At 39.3% G+C, this 19,121-nt stretch overlaps 1 protein-coding gene across 1 annotated transcript in view; it reads left to right on the top strand.

Moving 5' to 3' along the window:
- LOC104401296 (SH3 and multiple ankyrin repeat domains protein 3-like) overlaps positions 1–19,121 on the top strand; it is a gene marked incomplete at its 3' end in the record, with an annotated part of 87,234 nt that overhangs the window by 36,304 nt on the left and 31,809 nt on the right. The window contains exon 9 of the mRNA XM_010020802.1: positions 2,719–2,785. Within this exon, the coding sequence (XP_010019104.1) occupies positions 2,719–2,785 (67 nt within the window). The remainder of the gene's footprint in view (positions 1–2,718; positions 2,786–19,121) is intronic.

Genomic DNA, 19,121 nt, shown 5'->3' with positions numbered 1-19,121 from the left:
TTTTCAAGTAATAGAATGTGTTTATTACTTAAACAGCAGGTTTATACTTAAAATCTACTTTATATCAAAGATTCTTTTATTTGAGTAACATAGCTGCTGTCTAGCAAGCTGCCTGTCACCGGTGTGTTCCCTGTTTGAGTTTTCCATGTTAATTAGGTGTAATGTTGAAGAGAGGTATTACTGCTTGCTTATACTATGGAGAAAACCCCTGATCTACACACAAAAAAAGCTGGAGAGGGACTTTTGCCAAGGACATATAGTGACAGGATAAAGGGGAATGGCTTTAACCTGACACAGGGGAGACTGAGATGAGATCTTAGGAAGCTCTTCGCTGTGAGGGTGCTGAGGTGCTGGCACAGGGTGCCCAGAGAAGCTGTGGCTGCCCCATCCCTGGCAGTGTTCAAGGCCAGGTTGGACACAGGGGCTTGGAGCAACCTGGTCCAGTGGAAGGTGTCCCTGCCCATGGCAGGGGGTTGGAACTGGAGGAGCTTTAAGTTCCTTTCCAACCCAAACCAGTCTGTGATTCTTTGAAATGTTGCTTTTATGAACCTGAACCAAGCCAGGCTGCAGAAAAGAGAGCATCTGTACAGCCCTGTGTTAACTTTCATAGCACCATGTGCCAGGACACCGGGGGCTTTACAGAGGAGGTTGGGGCCAGAGACTTATACGTTATCCATTCTGAGAAGAAGCTTCTTTCAGGAGTCATTCCTGGAATAAAGATTGTCTTACTGGTGGTTAGAATAGTAATTTTTAGTTGGATATTTGCCTGTGTTGGAGATCAGGTGGCAATGCACCAATCTACCCCTGTCTCTTGACCTCTCTGATCTTTGCAGGTGTTAGTGCGTTAAGAAATCTTATGACATATTAGAGAAGAAAAACTTATTTTTTCCAATCGTGGTCTAGAAGCAGAAGTGGGATTAGGTTGAACCAGTGTTATTGACTCATTGTAATGCATTTTGCTCCCAAAAATCCATCAGTTTGACGTAATACTACTGAGAAGTGCCCAGAGCAAAGCATTTCCTCACTGTTAATACTGTAATGAGAAAACAACGACATGATTTTCACTAGTAAGTACGGTGATATTATATCCAGGTTAATCGTTCCAAGGAAAAAAATGATTATACTGCACATGCCATGTTCATGGCTGCCTACTGAGGCTTATTTTAAAACACAAGTATGCATGTATTGAGTACAACTGCTGGGTGCGACACAGACCTGGAACAGAATTTCTCCCGTGACATAGATATACTTGAAAAGAAAACGTAATTATTATATTTAGGTGTTACGTTGAGTAGAAACATTTAATGAAACACAGAGCAATTTGCCAAGAGAAAGAAGACAGAACCTGAAAAGCTTCAAAAAGTAAGTAAATGAGTTGAAGGAAAACCTGGATTTGGAGCATGATTATATAATAGTCAAGGTTTTCTGTCTGTAGCTTGTGGCTTGTGTAAAGTTTTCATTTTCAAGGATTTACGAGTTTGGTTTGGTTGTTGTTAAATAAAATTGTCCGTTCAATTTCCTGTGGTGAGTGCAGAAACAAGATCTTAGGCATGTTACATTAACAGCTACTACTCACATTAACTGTACTTCATGCACCTCCCTAAGACTGTTTCAGCTCTTTAGTCTTCCTTTGCATGATTCGCCATCCCTGAGATGTGTGGAGTGGAAGGAACCTGCAGATAATCTTTCTTGGTTCAGGTGGAGTTTTCATTCATTTCTCATGACTGACATTAGCCCTATATCCAGGAGAGTCCTTCAATAAGGCTTTTGAATCTTTTTTTGGCCTTCACGCTGTATATGCAGAAGCTTATTTGAAAGTTATGTGGAAGGTGAGCCCAGCTTATCCCTTTTACCTGCTTCAGGAAAGCCACAGTGCCATGATGGGAACAGTATCTGTCTGAATATAAAGCTGCAAAATAAAGCCAGAAAAGGCAATTGCTCAATATTCAAAAATAGGAGAAAAAGAAAAAGGGAGGAGATGGAAATGGCACAACTATATCACTTTCCTTATATCCGGCAGAGATGTTTCTCTCTAAGTTCATTGAGATGAGAATTCAGAATAGATATTACACATCTGTGTTCAACAACCAGGAAATAATGAAGAAAAGTGTTATTTTAGATCTATATTTATTAGAACACTCTAAATTCTATACATATGCATAATCTTTACCAGTTTCTGTTTTTTAGTCTTTCTTGGTGACTTAGTACCTGAATACTTGTAGTTCTTGGTACTTCTTCCCTGGTTATCCTGCGTACATTGCATTGTAGCTCCTGCTTTCACTGTTCAGGTAAGTAGTGAGGCAGGAGCAATTAAAGGGAAATATCATCTTGGATGTGTGCTGCTCCTGTAGCATTCTCCACACATCTGTGGAGCTCCTGCAGCTTTGGGGATGGTGTGTTTAATGTTCACTGCTGGTTTTGAGTGCCACAACATGAAAAGCTGCAGCTCTTCCAGCAGCCTCCTGAGACCTCCTCAATCACAGTGTCTTAGTAAATGGGGATCTGGGGGACTGGCAGTGCTACTTCCAACGAGATCGAGATATCATCTCAACGTTGTTTCAGAAATGTATTGAGTGTGGTAGTTGCAGAGTAGAAGTAAGAAACAGCTTTGTGAAATGAAGATGTATTTGTATGATGTTTGTCAGGAATGTAACACACATTCTCCTACTTAATAAGTGATGACAATATATTCATTGTAACTCTTTTCCAATCTTTTAGGTGGCTATAATAGCGGGAAACTTTGAGCTTGCTGAATATATCAAGAATCACAGGGAAGCTGATATCGGTAAGCAAATATTTACAGACACTGAACAGAAGTTATACATATTTAAAGCAGGTTTTTGCAAAGATATTAAATCTGATCCTCTGTGAGATGTGACTGCAGGGATGATGACAGTATGTTTCAGGGAGACTTTAGAAGTAGCTTTCCTGTAAAATATGATGGGGAAAAAGCTGAAACGTTTTCAAAATATGCTCTGGAAATGAAAATCTGATAGTGCAAAAGAGTGGGAGATGCTTTGTAAGTATGAATTAGTTTGTAACAGATTAAGTACACATCCACATACCTGGAAGAGCCAAATTGGCTCCTGCAGGCTGTTTAGCATCAGCCTAAAGCAGCTCTCAGGAAGAATAATTAGAAGAAGAAGATAAAGAAAGATGCTTCTCTTCTATGAAATGAATCTATATCAGAAGCTGTCTGTCCATATCCATAAACCCATTTCCTCTCACTGAGTTTGTTGTGTGGCACTGGATGAAGGCCAGTGACAGGCATTAAGGGCCCTTGACAGAAAACCTTAAGGGTTTTTAAAGATCTTTTTACATAGATAGTTTTGCCATTAAAATAAAAACCAGCCTGATAAAACTGATTTCTAATACAGTTTAATTACAATGAATTAAAATGCTTTAGTCCAAGTTAATTAAAGTTGCAGAGAAACATCCTGAAGTTGAAGGAAAAAAGGCATTCCTTTTGAAGCAGGAGTGGCTGTACAGTCATCTGCACTGATTGAACTCAGAGATGCAAATCTATGACTTGATAGTGTTTAATTTCTGAGGAAAACTAGGCCAGCTCACAGTAAACTTAAGACTGGGCAAAAATTGCTCTGGACTAAGGCCTCCCTTTCATTTCCCTTCCTGGTAGTGTACGATCTCTATAGTTAAAAACTCTGTGCAGTAAATGTGAATTCTCATAGCACTGTGAGACTTTCAACCCTTTGCAGTATGCACTGAGAAAACTGAAGACACGTTGCATAAAAACAATAACTTCTGCATAAAAGCTTATAGTGAGTTTGGAAGGTTTTTACCCGAGATAGTGGGATAGTTCCTTTCCATGAAAGAAGTCTTCATCCTTCTGTATTTATGAAGTCTGAGGTAAATAACTATAGTTGCACCAGTTATTCTTAATAGGGAAAGCATTTTATTGTTGTCTACATATGGCACATGGTTTTATAACTTCATGAAGATTGTTGTTTAGATTCATATGATCCTTTTATTTCTGCCATGTTAGTTCTTGATACTTTGGCTTGCATGTGGAGTCAGTGCACAAGTACCGCACGTAGCCAGTGTTATATTTTATGTTGCTTTAAATGGATTTTGTTCTTTTAAGAGTAGTTGTGTACAATAAAAGAAAAAAAGCCTTAGTGAAGGAACAACTTGCTAACATTAATTACTCATACTTACAGTACGAGTAACTGTAAAGTAAAAGTAATGCTTACAGTACACTTAGAAACAGCAGCCTCTAGACTGGTTTGCATGAAGCGACACTGATGTTACTGTCGTCATTTTTTGGACTGACTATTGCAGGTTCCCAGTTATGTCAGTGTGTGGGAGAAGCTGGAATGTAGTTATCAAGTAGATGGATGAGGCTCAGTCCAGGCACCGAGTGATAGCCACGTGGCTGAGGCTTTAGGCAGAACTTATTGCTGACTGTAAAGACTTTCTGTAGGATTTGATGATTTCTAGAAAAATGCTTAGAAACTATCTTCTATGGGAAGATTCTCCAAATTTTCCTGATGCCTTCCCTTTTCCACTGAAGGATAAAAATATCAGTGCTTCCATGATTCACTTGCATTTTTTGGTGAATTGTACATAACCATTTAAATTAGGAGATTTATCCAAAAGAAGCAACAGTATGTTAAGTTGTTGTGTTGTTTCCTCCCAGCGAATTTAATTTAACCAGGAATTTGTTCCTTAATATTTATTACTTAAAAAAAAAAAAAAAATAAGAAAAAACCACCTCATCAGTATGTCTTTTTCTGGAATATCTCCCAATTTAAAAAAAAAGGAATAAATCAAAGAACGATATCCTGAACAGAAAACTCAAGAGCTGGGATGATGATGAACGTGCAGAATGAGGTCAGCGTTGAAACTTCAACAAGTTGGCTCTTATTTATCTTACTTGTCTGGTTATCTGCTATATTCATGTAGTTTTGGATGTGCTCCAACATATATCATTTGCGTAATGCACCTTCTTAGAGCCTTGAGGCAACAAGAGTGGGAAGGAATAGTAAAGAGCTTGGGAAGTATCCTCATGAATATATGAATATCACACTGTGAAGTCTCTTGAGAAACATTTTATCTTTCATCTCGCAGAGTATTTTTGGTTAGATACTGAATTTTGGTGTTGAACCAGTTCATTAAACTTTGATTTTGGTATTTTAGGCTCATTCAATAATTAGGAGTACTTTGTATTTTGTAATTCTTTTAGACTCATTTAATAATCATTAAGCTAAAACTGTGGGAAATGCTTTGGAATATGTGCAGCTTTGGGTGGGTCTTTTTTCTATGGAGGTTTAAGCTGGTAGGTGATGAGCTGTTCCATCATTTAATAGTAAGCTTGTCAATGAGATTGATGATTCACAACAGCTACACTTGGAAGGAGGGGTTGGTGATGCACTGGGAAAATCTCCACCTTGCTCTTGATTCACTGGGAAAAAACTTCCACATCCTTCATAGAAGATTTTAATCTTTTATGATTAATATACAGCTAAGTAATATAAATGGCAATAATACTTTTTTCCACAAGAATCTGCCTACTTTTGTGGGGATGTCACCCTAAGGATGGGAAAACTTTAATTGGTGGCAGTGTTGGAGGGCTGGACCTAACTTTGTAGTTTCAAGAGCAGGTTTTATCTGGTGACAGAAACATGTTCTTACATTTCTCAACCCAAAATATCTGAAATAGGGAAAATATTTGCTTGAAATCTCTAATCTCACGTAGTGAGGAACTACACTACCCGTGTCCATCTGTTTGGACATGTGCTAATTAACATTATTCTTAGATAATTTTGTTGTCCCAAACTATTGCAGTAGGAAGTCACTTGTACTTTGAATGCAGAAGGTATTATGTGGGTGTCTTCCAGTTTGTTAGTAGTCACAAAGCTGTTTCAACTGATGTTGCCAAAACTGCAATGATAAGGCTCTACCAGCAGTAATGTAATGCTTATGATTCACGGTCCTGTGCTGTGTGATGCGGTGAGCTGTAGATAGCAGAGCTCAGCCTTTCCACAGGATGAGGGTATTGTACCTGTGGATGGAAGGGATGAGTCTGCAACTTGCCAGCAGCAACAGCACTACATCTCAATGCACTGGTCCAAAATGCTCCACTTCAATAAATATATATGTTTAATGCTGAGTATAGAGCACCTCCTATATGAAGATAGGCTGGAAAAATTGGAGCTGTTCAGCCTGGAGAAGAGAAACTGCGTGGAGACCTCAGGGCAGCTTCCAGTGTCTGAAGGGGGCTATGAGGATGCTGGAGAAGGACTCTTCGTCAGGGACTGTAGTGATAGGACAAGGCGTGATGGGTTCTGGCTTAAACAGGGGAAGTTCAGGTTAGATATAAAGAAGAAAGTCACTGAGAGAGTGGTGAGGTGCTGACACAGGTCACCCAAGGAAATTGGGGCTGCCCCATCCCTGGCAGTGTTCAAGGTTGGACAGGGCTTGGAGCAACCTGCTCTAGTGGAAGGTGGCCCTGCCTGTGGCAGGGAGTTGGAACTGGGCGAGCTTTAAAGGTCCATTCCAACCCCAACTATCCTGTGAGTCTTTTTTATGATTCTGTGTCACTTACTATCTATTCCACCTTTGCCTGCCAGTTGGCATTTAGAGTAGAATCCCATTTTAAGCTCTCTGTGAAGTCTGGGATTGTTCAGTTAAGAGGCTGAATTGCATGTCTTAAAGGGAGTCTTTTTTTAGCTTTTCTTCTTACTTTCTTTACTCCCTTCTCCTGTATTTTTGCCATCCTGTAGTGCTAAGACTACCCCTATTGTTGAAGGTCATGGAGAGGCAGCTCAGGTGAAACTTGACCCAGGGTATCCTCTAGCAGTAGAAAATTCTAATTTACAGCCACTAAACCTTTGTTTGACAGATCAAACCCCACAGAGATTGTTCTTCCTTTTTCTTTTTATTTAATTATAAAACACTTACATTAAATAAACATGTTGAAATGCTGAAAACCAAGGTGTATGTGAAATAAGCTTCTTTGCAAGAATCGTAAGACTTCATACTGTTCTGTAAAAAGAAGAAGAATATAAAATTAACTTTTTCAGAGTAAAAAAAGGCAAAAATAATGACCCATGGAATAATGTGACATCTGACTGTAAGAGAGATGTTCTTCTGAGGTGTGTAGTATCTGGTTATGTCACTCAGATCTTGCCAGATAAAAGCATGTACTTGGGGGCAGTGTGAGCCACTGTGTTTATTACTTATCTGTTTCATCTCCACAGAGATGGAGTCTGTCTGCTTCCCTTTTAGAGGCAAAATGGATTAAAGTCTGGATCTAGACTAGAAGAAGTAGGTGCCATTGGCAATCTTGCTTGACTATGCTGAGTGTGAAGGTAGTTTAGGGCTTCAGAACCATTAGGAAAGGTCAGAGCGGGTAGGTGTACTTGGAGGCAGCTCAGCAACAGCACTTCGGTTGAAGAGCATGTACTACAGTTCTCATGACTGATCTGCAGTGTGGAAACGTTGAGGCAAGGTAGTGCTATGCAGTTATATCCCTTTTTGGCTGTAAGCCCTTGTTTCTCCCATCAGACTGGAGTTTTGTGGAATACTCTTCCATTTAGCCACAATACAAGCATAAAAACCTGTTAGTTGTTCCATCCTATTAAATAACGTGACCGTTTCCTCTGCAAGTTTAAAACCATGTGGGTTCTCTCATACATGTTTGTTCTCCCTTCTTCTGTCAGCGAGTCACTTCTTCCTTACCTTGCTCCTCTTCCCACCATCAATTGACAATTAATGTTTCCATCTCAGGTAGTACATTAGGTGTCTGGGTGACTGGTTTGTTGAAACCATGGCACTAGAAGTATTTAGCACTGATGACTGTTTGTTTCACTTGGAACCATCATTTTCACAAACAAACAGAGAAATAAAAGCCTTGCCAATGTATCCTGTGGCTCAGTACAACCAAAGTCACCTTGCTGTCAGTAGCAGAGAAAGTTCGCGTGAGTCTTATTTCAGACAGGGGATGGTGCAGTTCTGCAAGAGCAAGTCAAATGTAAAACAGGAAGGACTCAGAGGAGAAGGAAAAAAGGCTATCGGTCAAGGATTAAAATCAAGATCCAGATTTCATTGTATGTATTTCTTTTATGAGGTTCTAAAGATCAGGGAATCCCTTTTGTTTCCTTGACAGATGTTTGAAAGGTGAATGAAAATTGCCATATCTTTTACAAAGTAATCCTATTTGAAATATATTTTTCATCCAGCAAGAAAATGTATTACCATAAGTACTTAGCAACTTGTTTTACAAGCAGTCTGAGATACTTAATAGAGCTGCTCAGATTATTTCAATACATCATGCCCCCAAATTAGGAATAATAACAACATCAAAGTATAATTATCACTCATTTTGAAAGTCTTTGGAACCCAGAAGCGTATTGCAGCTCAGTGCCTGTTGTTCCATCGTTTTTCCTGCTTTGAGGAAGACATCACGTATACTCCTGATGTGCAGTACAGCAGTTACACATCATTAAAAAAATAACAATACTATCCCTTTTTGAACAGCTTTTTTTTTTTTTTTAACTAGCTATAGCACATTTCTAATTTATTTAACTTTATGCATTTATTCATTGCAAACTAAGAGAAAGTGATGGATTAAAAGATGTAATGAATAGAAAAGTTAATCCCTGATTGTTTTCATCCAGCCTGCAGCTGTCTGTGAGTAAATGAGCACAGCAGATTTAGGAAGCATTTGCTCTACGGAATTTACTATGGCTTCTATAGGATGGAGGTACAAATCCCAATCATATATGTAAGAATATTGAAGCTTTCCTTAGATACAGATACGCAGATATTAAGTACGTTGCAAGCTGATAATCCTTTGACTTGGATAAGCTATTTTTAACTCTCCCTTTTGCCTTGCTGCTTTGTGATGAGATGAATTTTCAGATGGATTAAGTGACATGGGTTGTTCTTCTTCAAGTGAACAAGGTTTGTTTTGCTATTGTTCATCTTGTCCTTCAGCAGCTCGGAAGCTGCAGGCAATAGGATTCTTTAGTTTTATTTTTGTTTGCTTTTTGCTGTAGAGAAATGAAACACGTTGAGCTGGTGTGCGAGTTTTGGGTAGTTGATCAGCAGCCTAACTAATACTTGGATACTGTTGCTAGGCTTCGAGTCAGAGTTCCTGTATTCCTCTATAATTATGCAGAGATATGTGTATGTGATGGTTTGTCTGTGCTTTCACATGGATTTTTTTCCTTTTTTTAATTGAAAATCTGCTGATATGGTAGGCTTATCCTTTATAATATACGTATTCCACGTTAGGCAATTGCTTTTAAATAAAACCTTTCTCAAGTATGAGTAAAAGTGATTATTTTTACTGGAATTGTGCCTGTAAACATCTTAAACATGCATTTTATTGTAGAATAAGCAGAACAGGTCTTTCACCACACAAGGATATTAGTTGCTTTATGGTAAAATTGCTTTTCTAACCCATTTTCTTTAATTAGACCAGTGTGATTGAGGTCAGCAATCTTGGTTTTTCAGCTGCAAGTGTTTCTGTTAAATGCTAGCCAGCCCTATGACTATTCTGTTTCTTTCTTTATTTGGGTTTGGGGAACTGTTCAGTACTTTCAATTTTCATAAATCAAACCTGTCAAGTTAGAGGAGGTCATATTTAGAAAGATAAAAGCAGAAACAAGCAAAGGCAGGAAATGAAGACTTAAAAATCTACAAACCTGTCAGCAGCATGCGATGCTTGCTCTATTTTTATCACCCATTACTTAATAGAAGCAAAAGGGATACAAACACATCTTATAGCCCTGTGTATTTCTCATGTGAATGTGGATAACACAGACCTGTTTCAGAGGCTAGTGGGCATTTTAACATGCAAAAAGAACGATATTGGTGTAATTGGGATGGCAAAGACACCGAGATCTTCACTGCCCATGTTTTAAATGCATGTGGTGTGATAGATTGTTGTAATTGCGTTCCCTTTTGCAGTTTCTTTCAAATGTCTCTTTTATTTTAATTCTTATTATTTCATGGTAATCATTTTACTTAATTATATCTCGTGCCCATAGGAAAAAACCCCACCTTTATAGTAACAACACGTAAGCTGGCTTACAAGCAGAGGAATACTGATTGATATGAAATAGATTTGTTGCTATTATTTATCTGTTTTTCTCCAAAGGGTTGCAAGGAATAGAATATCATATGCTCAGTCTTGCTAGGTGGTAGCAGATAAATTGGGAAAACTGGGAATTGTGAGCTGTTAATGTAATTACATACCAAAATGTAGGACAGGGCTTGAAAAACTTACAGTAGTTTTCTTTTTCCCTTTGGTCACAAGCAGTTTTTTCTGTGTACGTGTTAGTACAAAATTCTGCAGGAACTAGTTTTAGTTCAAAGTTTAAACTGTATTTTCAGAAGTTGATTATTACTGGCTTTTGAACTTTGGGGTATTTTGAGCATGTAACAAACTGCATGCAGGGTAGCACAATTTACATGATGTATGGTCATTGCCTGTAAGTTCTTAGGCTTACCCTGAATTTTGAGCATCTTAGTCTTGTGATCTGCTGGTTTTGAATCCATTTGGTTTAGTTATTCTAGGGTTGATGACCCCTTCATTAAACAGACCTATCTTGTTTCTAACACCAGTATGTCTGACTGTAGCAACAGGACACAGAGCATGGATGGGTCTTCCCAACTGCACTGTGTCTGTGCCCACATTTCTCTTCTAAAAGCTGCTCCTTCCTTAGTGATAACAAGCTGATCTGAGCTGGTAGAGAGGAAAACCTCTGAGGAGGAGAGGCAAAATTGAATGGAGGTCTGAATTGGATATAGGAAACTACCATGGATTTTGCAGGTTTTATTTCTGTTGCTGTCCCATCAGCATTGTTTTAAGCACCTTTCTGCTAACTTCTCACAGGTCCACTAAAATCTCTCTCCCTAAACTTTCTATAATGGGGGTTGGAACTAGATGAGTGTTGACGTCCCTTCCAACCCAAACCATTCTAGGATTCTATGATAATTGTGCTTTTTAAAGAGCATTCTTTGGAAGTAGGTGATCATTTGAATCATGATATATAGGCCAGGTTGAATGGGGCTTTAAGCAACTTGGTCACGTGGAGGGTGTCCTTACCCATGGCGGGGGGTTGGAACTGATGAGCTATAAGGTCCCTTCCAACCCAAACCATTCTATGATTCTATATGATCTGTATAGGTCTTTGTGTAACAAGCCAGGAGGGTTTGGATGGCAATGCCAATATTAGGATCTAGAGGGTACACACCTAGTAAGAGAAGGCAGGGAGCCTTCGATGCAGCTCTAAGAGATGAGGCAGCCCAACAAGGACTACTACAGAAGAAAAATTGTTTGAAGTGTCACACAGAGAATTCTGGTATTCCTGAAAAGTTAATGTATTTTCTGCACATCATTTTTTCAACATGAGCCTCAAGAGCTCTCTAAGATTGTGTCAGGCGGATTTCACACAGTGCAGTGAAGCCAGGTCAAAAATAGAGGTAAGACAAATGGAGAAACAGATGTGTGCAGAACCCTGTGGCTTTCTATTTCCCCCATTTACAATGGTGAGAGCACAGGAAAAAGAGATGAAAGAACATGGAATAAATGTTAGAGTTAAAAAAAAAACCCACAACCAAACACAGCAGGCAATATAGAGATTGATAAGAATAGTCAGGAGTGCTTCCTGAAGAAAATTCTTGTGTTTCCCACAGTAAATACAGAGATGGACTGAAAAAAAAAAACCCAAAATGAACTGAAAAGAAACTCTGAATGTAATGTATGTCCTTATGCTGAGCGCTTCATCACAAACCTTTTTATACACCCAATAATTTCCTTTATATAATTAGGCTATGAGTAGATTGCAAAGTTAAGACTAAAGGCATAGGGGTGGATTGTAACTTCTGAATATGTGGATTTAACTGTTGTGCTATTGAAATAATTAGGTTCAATATGACTGCCATTTGGAGAAAGAAACAACTTCCATGGAATAATTGGATTTGGATGGGGATAGCCTTCCAAATGCAGAAGCAGCTTGGTTATGTTGCCAGTCGTATAAAACAAGTATTTGTATGAAAAAACCCTGTATCAACATAAACCTGAGTATTTGTGTGAGTTTAGTGATTGCAAGAGTAGGTTTTTTCTTTCAGATTGGTTCAAATAATCTTTTCAGTAATTGCAGATCTGCTCCATTTGAACAGATTTCTTACACTTCATTGATTCCCTTAACTTGGAACTCCTCTTTGTATTATGCTGAATTTATATTTACATGATTTTTAACAGCTAAGCATAACAGTTTTATTTCAAACTAGCTTATTTATCACAATAAAGTTGATACTATGTATTCTATTCAGTACACAATGGCTTGGCAATTTCAGAATTAAGGCTTCACTGAAGAAATTTGTTTTAATATCTTCTGCATAATCTGATCTTCATAACAAGGTATTAATGTCAGATTGTTCATGAAAACGGATCTGGTAATATGCAGTGTCTTGAAAAGGAAGTCGTATCCTCGTAGAAGACCATTTGTTGTCAAATTATAGATAAGACTTGATAAAGGGGTAGGGTTTCAAGCATACTGCTTTGTAATGTGTAATATTTCACACTGTAGTTCACACTGTTCACAATATTTCACGCTGTTGCTGTTACTCCATTTATATCTCAATCTCCTGGGCTGTGCCCAAGTCGACAGTCCTTCCCTTGGATTTTGGGATAAGCTGGATCTTTTGCAGTCAAGGTTAAACAGGGGAGATTTAGGGTAGATGTTAGGAAGAAATTCTTCCCTGTGAGGGTGCTGAGGCGCTGGCACAGGGTGCCCAGAGAAGCTGTGGCTGCCCCATCCCTGGCAGTGTTCAAGGTCAGGTTGGACACAGGGGCTTGGAGCAACCTGCTCTAGTGGAAGGTGTCCCTGCCCGGGGCAGGGGTTGGAGCTGGAGGAGTTTTAAGGTCCCTTTAACCCAAACCAGTCCATGATTCTATGATCTTCAGAGTAAATACTTTCTGAGTATTTAGATCAGATCTCTTTAGGATCTTGGACAGAGTTCCCAGGGAGTCCAAGGCAATTACTTGAGCCTTTTCTGTCATTCCCTCTGTACTTTGATGAGCTGGTGTTTGGAGATGTTATTTTTCTTTATTCTTCCTGTTTTGTTTCATTGCCAGATGTCCACTTCATTGGCAGAGAAAATGTCTTAGAAGACTTTTCTGTAGTTTGCAGTGTAAGGGCAGCTGAATCAGGAGGATGTCTTGTTCACTGGTTTCCATGGTTCTCTCCAGTCACAAGTGGCAATCCCAAAGGATGTATAAGTTGGTTGTGACAATAAGTGGTTTTTAAGGATATTGGAGAAATAATTACTTTGGAGTTATCTGGCTTGAAAGTTGAAAATGTAAGAATCTCTCTTCTCCTTCCCTGACACATGGATGGGCACATGGATCTCTTCCATCTGGATGGCTGCAAGTACAAGACTGGGCTGCGCACTCCAGTCTCCTACAGTCTGCCCAGGGCATACGCTGGGAATCCTACTTGTGCACAACAAGATGGTTTTCTCAGTGAATCTCTCTTCTGGGTTGATTTTTTTTCTTCTTATCCTTTCTATGTGTGTCTTGAAAAATTCACATAGAGGTTTTGAAGTCAAAACGCTTATTTTCTGCTCCATTTTCAATGTAATGCTGCTGAAAGAATTGTTCATGAAAGACAGAATTATGATACCGTCTTGATTCAGAAGAGGCTGCAGAGTAAATATTACCCAGCAGAGTGGCTATAATTGGGTGAAATCCATGCTGAATGAAAAGGACAAAAGATTTACTGAATTGAAGAGGCAGGAAGACTTATGGCATTAAGATTGTATTGTTTGTGTGTGTGTAGGAGTATCTCTGGTTGTCTGTTAATTACATATTTCTACCAACTGCAGTAGATGAGGACTTCAGAACCCCAGTAAAGATACCATCTCAAAGCTATCATCCTAGCTATCTGGCTTTCAGAAAAAGGAACTATGAACATAAAATGCCCAGATTTTATTCTTCCTCCTACAGGATTCTCTTATGAAAAAAACCAACCCATTACTTGATAAATTTCTGTTCTCTATATATAATCTTTTGTATTATAGCATTTCCTACTTGGGAAACTGCCTCTTACATCTCTTTGGAACATCTGAGAGAGCATAATTGAGCATAATTCTGTCATGTGTTTTCAGTTTTAAATGTGCCTTATCAAATCTGCAATTTAACACCGATCATTTATTTATCCTGAAGAAATTGTTTGTGTCTCCTGAAAAAAAGCCTTCCAAGGGCAGGCTGACAGCTGGCTGCTTTCTTCTCTCTCTTTCCTCTAACACCCAGCCACTACTTCCTGTAGCATTTCTGGGATTGCAGGCACCAAGGCACAGGTGTATTTTGACCTCAGGGATTTTAGCAGCCTAAAATTAATGTTTCGTGTGTGTTACTTAAACAGGGGAGATTTAGGGTAGATATTAGGAAGAAATGCTTCCCAGTGAGGGTGCTGAGGCGCTGGCACAGGGTGCCCAGAGAAGCTGTGGCTGCCCCAGCCCTGGCAGTGTTCAAGGGCAGGTTGGACACAGGGGCTTGGAGCAACCTGCTCTAGTGGAAGGTGTCCCTGCCCGGGGCAGGGGTTGGAACTGGATGAGCTGTAAGGTCCTTTCCAACCCAAACCACTCTGTGAGTCTATGATTTTACTTGTTCTCTTCCTGCATGTCCCATCTCTCTGAGTGTTCCTGAACAGACAAGAGTCCTGTAGCCCCCATCCCACAGAGAGAGGCCCTATCTCATGCTGTGACACCCTGATCCTGTCTCACTCTCTTTGCCTTCACAAGGAAACCAAATCCCTCCTGCACATCCACATAGCACTTGTCCAGATGTCTGGGGTCACACCTTGCATGAAATGCAAAGAGGCCCTGAGTCCCAGCAATTTCTGTGTTAGTTCAAATTTATCTTTACCCTTCTTTTAAGGGCTAAGCTTTTTATTTTGGGTCAAAGCCTGGCTTATCTTGCCGGCTTCATTAACACTCTTGAGAATGCCAGGTGCTAAAGAGCTCTATTTTTGCTGCACAGATCAAGTGAGTCTAGTTTCTTGTGGCCTATTTTTACATATTTCTTCATTCAATGACTAGGAAAAGCTGTGAAGGGAACAAAGAGATTGCGGATAGCCAGAGCAAACTGCTATGATATCATTACAGGAAAATAAAGGGGAGGCTATATCTGTGAGATTTCATTTCTGAGAGGGCGTGGAATTAAAAATAAAGGCAGGAAATGATATATATAAAAACAAATAAAAAAATAGAATACTACATTTTGTTAGATCTATTTCATCTGTCAACTGACTATTTCCAGATAATCTTATAAAAAATCCTTTTAGGCCTTTAAGTAAAGGATTCTCAAGTACCAGTGGCTCAGAAATTTTCTCCCTTATCTACAGGTATTGCAGGGCATTCTGATTTAACATTCAGTATCGAGCACTTGTCTGCAGAAGGTGAGGAGGTGCTGAGGAACCTGGTGGCTCTTTCTCCCCAGAGGAGGCAGCACATGATCTCATGGGGTTGTGGGCTTGAACCCAGTGGTCTCCTGTCTTAAGAATGCACAACTGGCCAGGCTATGGGGAAGTGGTAGGAGGAAAGGAGATGCTCTGGTCCTCAGTGCAGATGCCACAGGGATTCTGATGCTGACCTGGCTGCAGAGGGCAAGGGCTGGGATATTGCTTTGTGGCAATTGATGTACAGTTGGTATTGTTGGGATGGAAACACAGGGAAATAGCAGAGAACCATGTATGATGACTTGCAGCATAGCAGTAGGGCAAAAAAAGGTTCCTTAGACAAAGCTAACCAAATGATTTCAGTCCTCCCCATGGATCCTTTGGACTTTTAGACGCTTGCCTTGTTCCCTAAACTCATTTATTCAGACATCTTCATAAGCAATGGAGGCACATTCTTACATGTGAAGTTAACTGAGAGAGACAAAAAATCTAAGAACCGGTGGACATTGGTTATTTCAACTAAATGAAAGCAAACTTGTGTAGTTAGATTCCTCATATAGAAATTCTTTGGATTTTTACCACAGGACTGTGTTTTTCTTGTTGTAAATAATGCAGTCATCTTTTGGGGTTTTGGTTGTTTTTATTGCTATCTTGGTTGTACATAGTGGGAGAACATCCACTTTCTTGGTTGGATAGAGAAGGGTTTCCCTTACATCATCTTTATTGACAAAAGCTAAAGCTTGGGGCCAGTCTACCTCCAAAGGGAGTGGAGGTTTCTCTCAACGTGCCTGCACTGAAGGATTTTTTAGTGTTTTTTTTAAGAGAAGATCTAGTTGAGTCAGAATCCCTGTGGGTTAACAGTGCTTCCCATCCTTCTGTGCAGTACAGGTTATGAGCTGAGAAAGTATATTGCAGAAGTGGCAGGAATTCTATGCAATTAAGCATCATTTCTGGCATGTCCAGAGATGTGGAGGGAGTAGTCAGCTTTTTGATTGTATGGTGGACTTTATTATATGACACTCCCAAAAATAATTTAGGATTTGTTTGTTGATTTACTTTATTATAGCTAAAAAAAAAAATTACGGAATTATCCCAAAGATAATTTGAGTTTAAGGCTCCCCCTTTTTGAAGGATCTGCCTCTTTGCTGCAAATAACTGGAAGTTAAAAGGATAAAGAGTCTGTTAGTAAGTCTGGGGTGTTGACGGAGGTTCAGGGAACAGGGTCCCTGAGTGAGTGATGCTTGGGTCGCTATGGTGACAGTGCTTTGAACACTGGCACTGCATCCCACGGGCTGGAAGTGACCCCTGTGCCTGCTGTGGTACCCAGGAATCACCCTGCCCCGAGGACAGTCAGAGTTTGTTTTCCACCCATGGATATGCCTCAATGATCAGTCACAGTTTATTCTGTGCCAGCTGATGAGGGAAGTGTTTCAATTGATGGGGGAAGTTTTCCTGGTGTCTAAACTCTGTTATGCAAGTGACAAATCGTGTTCAGCATTAAAGAAGTGTAAATCTGGATAAAAGCCACATGAATTATTGTGGATTTAGGCTAGTGCCTTATCTTAGGGTGTGTTTGGGTTTCCTCTTGGAGAAGAAAAAAGACAAAAATCTATTAAGTCTTTTTCTGGCAGCTGGTGGACTGTGTCCTGTGCAGTCTGAAATATTCTGTGTGATTAAAATATCTGCTTCTCTTCTGGCTTGAATCTTCTAAGTGAAAAAATGGAGTAAGGACTTGTTTAAAACCGAAGATTCCCCATTTAGATACATTTAGTATTTGGTGACGGCATGTTCTTGACATACCATGGTAGACTGTAATATGCCTCTGATACCCAAATGTTGATCCAGTGCTATTACAATTAAAATCTAAAATGATTTGATTAATACTGGGTTCATGTTACAATAGCAGTTATGCTGGTTTCTGAAACAGTGAGTTACACTGACATCAGCCTTGTATCTAGCTTTTATAGGCTATACCAGCATATGGCTTAGACACTGTTACCATCCCTAACACAACAGGCTCTAATTTTAGATCGTCCTTTACTGGTTGCAGCTAGATTGTTTTTGCAATATACTTCTTCTTCTTGAAGAAAAGTAAAGGGTTTTTTTTGTTGTTTGTAGTGTTTTAATAATCATGTTCAAGTCCATTAAGCGTGGTGGAAACTAGAAAGAAATAGGAAAACAGTGAGTCATTAAAATACATGTTGTGGAGGATGAAATTCTCTATTCTGGTTGAATTGCTTCCAGGCAATAAGGAAAAGTCAGCCAAGTATCATGTCATGTTAAAGAAGTCTTAGAATTTTGGCAAGTTTTTTACTGGTGGGTAAATAATCCTAAAATAATCTTTGGTACATGAGAGGTGCCTGGAAGGGGTTGGGGAAGCAGGGCAGGAGGATGCAGGTGTAGTATTGAGTTATCTGACCAACAGTGAGTACTAGCGTTTCCGAACTCTCACATGAGCCCTTGTCACCCAAGGTTGGCATTTTACTCAGTTGTTACAGCAAACAGAGCAGTTTAAAGAGACAAAATGTTCAACTCCAGGGATTGCTTCATGGGCTGTTAGGCGAGCACACAGATAGATTGTTATCAAATAATTATCATTAGAGATCATAAAGAGCAGCCTATGGCTCACCTTCCTAATAGACTTCTATAGATGGAGCATTACAAGACATGGGTTTTAATCATGACAATTCACATACGTACTCCGACCATTTTTGTTTCTTGATAGAGCCATTACCTTTATTACTCTCATACAAGCTACAGGGTGTCCTTTTCAAACAGCTTTCATATTTCTCTGTTCAATAACATTTTATAGGTTGCTTAGTTGTGATGGGGCAAGATGTGACTAGATGTGTTTAAAATGATAAAATTCCAATCAGTAGTTAAACTTCCTTTATCATTAGATAAAGATGTTTTTTTCTGCAAAGCTGAAGATCTTTTAATTGCATAAACTGAACACAGAGTCAAGATTTACACATGGATAAGATAAGGGGTATACATTTCTTTTCCCCCCTCCCTTCAGACATGTAGAAAAATCAGTGCAATTAGGACTGACCCAAAAGAAGCTTGAAATCAAAGTCAGGTCTCTAAGGATACTCAAGATTTCTCTTTTAACACATGTGGATTTGGGATAAGGTCAGTATAGTTTATATGTGAAGAGAGATGCCAGTTCTGAATTAACTGGCACAATATTTGGGTACCTATTTCATCTCCTTTTTCCTAGAATGCCAGTTCTTTGTAGATGGATCAGCAATAGAAGCACAAGAGATCTCAGTTATTCAACCTAAATGAATAATCTGTTTAATTGAAGATGAGTACGTGTGTACAGTGTGTTAGTGATATAAAATAACTTTATTGTAAAGGATTTTTTAGATTTCAGTTAATCTTAAATTTAGTGGCTTTTTTTTGGCAAACACTGTGGAAAATGCAATATAGGGAAAGTGTCATGTTTGAAGTACATAGGATCCTGAAAATCCAAGGTTGATGTCCTTTGAGGATGTGTTCGTGCTTGGTCATCCATGAGGAATGCTTAGATCTCTCTGGAAATCTTCAAGAATGCACAAGGAAAGTAGAGTTTTGGTCTGGATTAGAACAACATTAAAAGTGTCTTGGTAATGTCCATACAGTGAGAACCAATTCTCTCTGACTCGGGGTCCTGTTTCCCTTTACTAAGCGGTGTGTTGTCACTAC

This window comes from Nestor notabilis, unplaced genomic scaffold (genome assembly GCF_000696875.1).
Source record: "Nestor notabilis isolate BGI_N333 unplaced genomic scaffold, ASM69687v1 scaffold2348, whole genome shotgun sequence".
Lineage (NCBI taxonomy): Eukaryota > Metazoa > Chordata > Aves > Psittaciformes > Psittacidae > Nestor > Nestor notabilis.
Note: the sequence above shows the minus strand (reverse complement) of the source record. Positions and strands in the feature narration are given on the sequence as shown.